The 7,362-nt window shown below is 48.2% G+C and overlaps 1 protein-coding gene across 2 annotated transcripts; it reads left to right on the top strand.

The window, feature by feature from the left end:
- The first annotated feature begins 3,088 nt into the window (after nt 1-3,088).
- LOC109744342 (dihydroceramide fatty acyl 2-hydroxylase FAH1) lies at nt 3,089-6,830 on the top strand. 2 transcript variants are annotated; one of them, XM_020303450.3, is made up of 8 exons: nt 3,089-3,228; nt 4,724-4,798; nt 5,209-5,301; nt 5,381-5,577; nt 5,663-5,768; nt 6,031-6,177; nt 6,263-6,413; nt 6,537-6,830. In XM_020303450.3, the coding sequence occupies exons 2-7, from the start codon at nt 4,748-4,750 to the stop codon at nt 6,380-6,382; spliced, it is 714 nt and encodes a 237-aa protein (XP_020159039.1). In that variant the 5' UTR covers nt 3,089-3,228; nt 4,724-4,747; the 3' UTR covers nt 6,383-6,413; nt 6,537-6,830. The 2 variants fall into 2 exon arrangements, with proteins under 2 accessions (XP_020159039.1, XP_020159040.1); XM_020303451.4 differs by having other exon boundaries at nt 3,204-3,228; nt 4,730-4,798.
- The last annotated feature ends 532 nt before the right edge of the window (nt 6,831-7,362 follow it).

Raw genomic sequence — 7,362 nt, 5'->3', positions numbered from 1 at the left:
TACGCAGCCCGTTCGTCCGCCACACAACCCTAACATATCGAACTCGTAACTTTCCCCCTCCGGTTCATCTGTCCGGAAACGAGAAACACCAGGAATACTTTCCCGGGTGTTTCCCCCTTCACCGGTATCACCTATTACCGCGATTGGGCACCCCTAGAAACGCTCATTGTCATGTCATGCATCGTCATGCATATGTTTGCATTATATTTATTGTTTCTTCCCCCTCTTCTCTCGCTAGACTCCGAGACCGACGCCGCTGCTACCCAGATCGACTACTGTGTTGACGACCCCTCCTTCTTGCTAGAGCAACCAGGCAAGCCCCCCCCCCCTTGATCACCAGATATCGCCTATTCTTCTCTATACTGCTTGCATTAGAGTAGTGTAACATGTTACTGCTTTCCGTTAATCCTATTCTGCTGCATAGCCTGTCCTTGCTACTACTGTTGTTACCTTTACCTGCAATCCTACATGCTTAGTATAGGATGCTAGTATTCCATCTGTGGCCCTACATTCTTGTCCGTCTACCTTGCTATATTATCGGGCCATGATCACTCGGGAGGTGATCATGGGTATATACTTATATACTTTACATGATACCTGTGGTGACTAAAGTCGGGTCGGCTCTTGGAGTACCCGCGAGTGGATCTTTGTGGCGGAGCGACAGGGCAAGTTGAGACCACCTAGGCGAGAGGTGGGCCTGGCCCTGGTCGGCGTTCGCGGTTACTTCATAATAACACGCTTAACGAGGTATTGGTATTTGATCTGAGTCTGGCCACTAGCCTATACGCACTAACCAACTACGCGGGAACAGTTATGGGCACTCAGCGCCGTGGTAACAGCCGAAGCCTTCGTGACGTCAGCGACTGAGCGGCGCGCGCCGGATTGGACTGGAACGCCTGCTAGGCTAGGTCTGCTTCCGGCCGCCCACGCAACGTGCAGGTGTGCAATGGGCGATGGGCCCAGACCCCTGCGCCATAGGATTTAGACCGGCGTGCTGACCTCTCTGTTGTGCCTAGGTGGGGCTGCGACATGTTGATCTTCCGAGGCCGGGCATGACCCAGGAAAGTGTGTCCGGCCAAATGGGATCGAGCGTGTTGGGTTATGTGGTGCACCCCTGCAGGGAAGTTTATCTATTCGAATAGCCGTGTCCTCGGTAAAAGGACGACCCGGAGTTGTACCTTGACCTTATGACAACTAGAACCGGATACTTAATAAAACACACCCTTCCAAGTGCCAGATACAACCCGGTGATCGCTCTCTCACAGGTCGACGAGGAGAGGATCGTCGGGTAGGATTATGCTATGCGATGCTACTTGGTGAACTTACCATCTACTCTCTTCTACATGCTGCAAGATGGAGGCTTCCAGAAGCGTAGTCTTCGACAGGACTAGCTATCCCCCTCTTATTCTGGCATTCTGCGGTTCAGTCCACCGATATGGCCCCTTTACACATATACCCATGCATATGTAGTATAGATCCTTGCTTGCGAATACTTTTGATGAGTACTCACGATTGCTTTTCTCCCTCTTTCCCCCCTTTCCCTTCTACCTGCTTGTCGCAACCAGATGCTAGAACCCAGGAGCCAGACGCCATCGTCGACGCCGACTCCTACTACACCGGAGGTGCCTACTACTACGTTCAGGCCGCTGACGACGACCAGGAGTAGTTTAGGAGGATCCCAAGCAGGAGGCCTGCGCCTCTTTCGATCTGTATCCCAGTTTGTGCTAGCCTTCTTAAGGCAAACTTGTTTACTTATGTCTGTACTCAGATATTGTTGCTTCCGCTGACTCGTCTATGATCGAGCACTTGTATTCGAGCCCTCGAGGCCCCTGGCTTGTATTGTGATGCTTGTATGACTTATTTATGTTTTAGAGTTGTGTTGTGATATCTTCCCGTGAGTCCTTGATCTTGATCGTACACGTTTGCGTGCATGATTAGTGTACGATTGAATCGGGGGCGTCACAAGTTGGTATCAGAGCTGACTGCCTGTAGGAATCCCCCTTCCACACTCCTTGGCCGAAGTCGAGTCTAGACATTGCAAAACTTTTTACTAACATGGCTGTGTGTCTTACGGGCCCACGTCGCCATTGGGTGGTACTAGGATCTTTTACTCCTCGATCTTTACTCTGGGACTCTGAACTCTCTTCTACTCGGGTTAAACAAATTTACTAACTCTAACACTAGGATCCCGTGACCACATTCACCCCAAAGTTGGATAAGCCATAGTTATTCCTTAGAATAGTATTTTGAACAATGCCCACACCGTCGTTTGGCTCCTTTGAAACATCTTTGTTTTCAGATGGAACCCACGAGGCAGGTCGTGCGCCACACGACGGCCATTGGTGCCTCGGGATCACCTGCTGTGCTAGCTGAGATGATGACCTATCTGGGTTATCGCTGGCACCCTGAGTACACCGTCTACGAGGAGTACCAGGACTTTAACCAGGAGCAGTACCGTGCCATCGTCCACCTCTACTCTCGGGAGTATGACTCCACTACTATGCTGCACACTACTCATGGTGTTGGAGTGACCATCGATGTTGGTGCTCTGACACATCTTCATGGAGAGTATCGGGAGTTGGACACCTCCCCTTTCAGGCACATTGCTATCGCATCCGATGTTGGTGCGGAGGGATACTACACTACTGCCTACTCCACTGTCACCCGAGAGCCCTTCTACTATCAGAACTTGGTTCTGCATGCTGATGGGCTGGATCGAGCTAACCGAGCTCTTCACCACGAGTTGTACACCACCCGTCAGCACCTTTAGTCATGAATTTAGGAGCTCGAATGTCGAGGCTCACAATTTAGCGAAGCATGCTCTCTCACTTGGTGTTGGCCGACGTGTGTGGTTAGGCAACTCAGGTGATCTTTTTTTCGTCCCTGTAAACATTGTGACGAGTTAAATAAAAGCTTCGCGAGATTGTCTAAAAAAAATTTTACGACGAGACCAACCTGCGAAACCCCCAAAGCCGAGGGAGCGATCTACAAAAAGCCAAACACCAGCAGCAGACCAGCACACCACACCATGCCAAGTCGTCTCCGCTATAACTAAAGCGCCCTCCGCCTTCGGCCTTCGTCCCCTCCCATCTCCCTCCGAGCGAGCTCCCGAGCAGCAGCGGCGGCCGGCCTCCCTCCCCCGCGCGCGCCCCAGCCGCTCGCGCCGGCCCGGCCCCCCGCCGCCCCTCCCCCTCCAGCGGCGTCGGCGGAAGGCATTGCGCCGAGCAGGTTCGTTCGTTTCCCCTGTCCCGCCGTCTCTTTCTTGGACTTCCACTAGGTGCTAGATCCGGGCGGAAACGGCGGTTAGATCCGCCGCATTACTCGGCCGGCCGCCCTTCGCCGGAGGGCCAGCGTCTTTAGCGGCCTCTCCGAGCCTAGGCCGCGCGTCCAGTGCGGAGCTGCTGACGCATCTGGGAATTTCCTTTTCGGCCGACAGCGCCTGGCCTCGGGCAAGAATCTGTCTGTTCATGCTTGCTTTGGCTGTAGACGACGGCGACGGTGGTTTAGCATTGGGAGCTCTCGAGCATAGCATATTTCTCTTTGCGTGTGTGTGGCTGTGGCTGGATAGCGACCTCTGATTCTTTGCTTCGCCCCTAATCTTATAACAGTCAAAGCGTTCGTCAGCATTCAGATTCTCGTGAAATTCACAATGGGCGGCCGACGACCCATCATTGCTACGACGAGTGCTCGCCCGCCGTCCACTCTTGGGAAATTTACAATGGGCGAGCGAGGACCAGCCAGGCAAAGAGTTGCCAAAATCATGCTTGCCGTCGTTGTCGTTGTCCGGGACGATGCGTGAGCACGATCAGATTTTTGTACAAGCCACGGAATCGACGCGGCGACAATTAATCTCGGTCATGTAGTGAGACGCCTGCTTGATTATGCTCTTTATTTAGCTGGCCAACTGTTGGAACGAGCGATGTTACGTCCCAGTTTAGGCTAAACTGGCCACCCATCATAAGTTTTCTAATTATGGGGGTTGTGATTAAGCAATCCCCCAGCCGGCACACAGCTTTTCCCCTTGGATTCCAGTGGGGGCGTGAGATGCCATACAGCCGGGTTCTGAGCTGTGCCTCTCTTGTATTCTTGCACAGCTTTATTAGATAGAATATGCCGTGGAGTCAAATTGCCATGAATTTGTGTAACATGGCAAAAAGGCTTTGCCCCCATGTGCACCTGTCTCTGAACTGGAATTTCAGTTTTTTTCTTCCTTTTTTTTTGTAATGAATGAATGGACTCAAAACCAGATCATGTGATCTGGACGATCTGAGGATATTCCCAGTCTGTGGTGCTGTGCCACGCCTTGAGACCAAGGCCTGATTCGGCCCTTGGGCCCAAGGTCCTCATAGAATAGTGACGCCAGGGCGTCATGGCCACTTGCTCCTTTGATTGTTTAAATGTTCAATCGGTTGGCTGAGAACAGCTGCTCAAATTGTTAAATATCGGGGGCACTGAGAGCTGGCTGTTGGGTCCATATCATGACAGAAATGTGGGAGCATGGTGGTATGCTGTCACTCGAGTGTCAATTAAAAATTACCCAACTTAGACAGTAAAAATGCAGAAGATAGTACAGACTGCGAATGTTGCACAGTAGCAGTCACACACCGGTAGTGATCCCATAAGTTCATCTTGCCCTGCATGGATTTGTAGTATCATTTATTTGTTCTACATTTCATGACCTTTTATATGAAATACCTCTATTCTTACTTTTTCTTATGTACAGTAACAGTAATCACAGTCCAAGACAATGGTTGCTCAAGCCTTTACCGTCGATTTGGACAAGCCTCTTGTATTTCAGGTAAATGTGCCCATATTTAATTTTGCTCTGTTTTTTCAACTCTGAGTGCCTATTTGGCATATTGGCTTTATGCTCTTTAAAAAAAGAAGAATTGTGGTATAAGTGGATTTTCCAAAGGAACAAGTCAGTGTAGAGTACACATGACTAAGAGTTTGTAGCTACAGGTGCTGCTGGTTCTTAAAGCACATTATTTGCTCATCCCCAAAATGTAGAGTACATATTTTTATGTATTAGAAAATGTAAATTATGATAGTTAAATTGAGAAGCTTTAGCTCATCCCCAAGATGTATCAGTAATCTTTGATCATGACTGTTGCCTAATTCTTCTGTTTAAGCTTTGCTGTTTGGGTGAGTTGAAATGCAGGCATGCTCTTTGATTATGTATTCAAATATTTGGGTGTAATTTTTCAGGTTGGTCATCTGGAGGAACAGTATCAGGACTGGGTTCACCAGCCAATTGTTAGCAAAGAGGGGCCACGGTTTTTTGCCAATGATGTATTGGAGGTGAGCATTCTGTTTTTTCTTTTGCACTTCATCTATCTGAAATTTCGGACATTATGTTCTGATGAATGGCTCATTTCAGTTCTTAACACGTACGAAATGGTGGGCAGTTCCTCTCATTTGGTTGCCTGTTGTTTGCTGGTGCTTGAATACATCAATCCAAATGGGCCACACAGTTCCAGAAGTAGCGCTGATGGTTGTGGCAGGAATATTCATCTGGACACTGGTTGAATACGTGCTGCATCGGTACCTTTTCCACATAGATACTAAAAGTTACTGGTAAGTTGTGCTCCCATCCCAGTTACTGCTAAAGTCTTAGCACATGAGATGATCATCTTCTGATCATAGCTGTTTTGACGTGCAGGACAAACACAGCTCACTACCTTCTGCATGGATGCCATCACAAGCATCCAATGGATGGACTTCGACTTGTGTTTCCACCAACTGCTGCAGCCATCTTGTGCTATCCGGTAAATAGTCTCTCTCATCGATTGATAGCAGAACAACACTGTTAGTGGCACCCATCAACTGAAGCATGGCAACACTTTTCCACATTTGTTCTATATACTGCTTTAGCCTTTTAGTGCCGGCCTGTACATGAAAGAGTGTTGGCCATTCGAACCGAGTTGGATGCCCTCTGCAGGATTGTGAAAGAATGTGTATTTGACTCATCATTTTGTTCTACCATGCTGTATTTATTTTTAATGCTGTTCTTGTGCTCTGTCCATCCAGTTCTGGAATTTTGTCAAGCTCTTCACTACTACAACTACCACTCCTGGCGTGTTTGGAGGTGGCCTGTTGGGTTACGTGATCTATGATTGCACACACTACTACCTGCATCACGCACAGCCCTCATCCGATCCTGCAAAATATCTCAAGGTGCTTATTATCTCATCCTGAAGCTTATCAAAGCACTCCCATCTCTTTGTGCACTGACTAACATGTTGTTTTCGCTGCATATCAGAAATACCATCTGAACCATCACTTCAGAATTCAAAACAAGGGCTTTGGAATAACATCGACCCTGTGGGACCATGTATTTGGAACGCTGCCTTCAACAAAAACCGCCGACAAGAGCTCTTGAGTTGTACTGCCTTGCATTGCCAGATATCAAGGTCAGGCTCGCACCATTCCCATGTTTCTACCCCCCTCATGCTACATCCCCATTCCATTACCGACCTCGGCCCGTGTCGAGGGAAGGTAGAGGAAGACTAATAAATACCACTTTGCTCATGCAGAAAGTCCAATGGTTGATGACGGGTTGAACGGACGGATGAACAAACAATTAATTGGAGATGTCACTGAAGTGCTTACATCCTTGATGAGGTGTTGCGAATAGAGTGGTTCCAGACTTGAGCATATGTTGTCATGTGTACAGAGAGGATTTTCTATCTAATAGTATAGCACCAGCGTCGTTCATTTGTGGCTGTTGGTGGCCAGTATAATTTTGGGACCAAGTAATTGCATTGCTTGATATATTTGTAAGTTTCACCAGCTTTGCTAGTATTCAGCGAACCATTCCGTTTTCTTTCCATTGCGGGCCTTTACTGCTTTTTTTACGGGTTCCCTCGGTTAAGTTTCGTCTGAATTCAAATGGTACAAGTCACTCGGTTAAACTTTGCACACAAGATCTTAGTCTATGTGAGCTGACCGAGCCAGACCATCTAAAAGGAAAAACTGAACTGAAACTCATCGATGAGAATGAACAAGAGCTCCAACACAGCAAACCAAACTTGTCAGGAATGATCGAGGAGTGACAGTGCTGGACAAGGTCATCTTCAGGAAGGAAGTGCACTTCAAGCTGAAGCTTCCTCTGTTCTCGAGGTGGTGCAAATCACCTCAACAATGGGGTGTAAGCAAGGCGGTGCAAATCACCTCAACAAATGGTGTGTAAGCAGGTGATTCTGGAGATAGATTCGACGGTTCTGAAGAAAGCTATTACATCAAGTGATTATGATCTAGGGCCGCTGGACGTTTCATTTAGAGAAATAAAAGCCATGTTGTGAGTTGGTTTTGAAAACTTCAGAATATCTGCTGTATCAAGATCATGTAGATCATTTAATG

This window comes from Aegilops tauschii, chromosome 5, assembly GCF_002575655.3.
Source record: "Aegilops tauschii subsp. strangulata cultivar AL8/78 chromosome 5, Aet v6.0, whole genome shotgun sequence".
Classification (NCBI taxonomy): domain Eukaryota; kingdom Viridiplantae; phylum Streptophyta; class Magnoliopsida; order Poales; family Poaceae; genus Aegilops; species Aegilops tauschii.
Note: the sequence above shows the minus strand (reverse complement) of the source record. Positions and strands in the feature narration are given on the sequence as shown.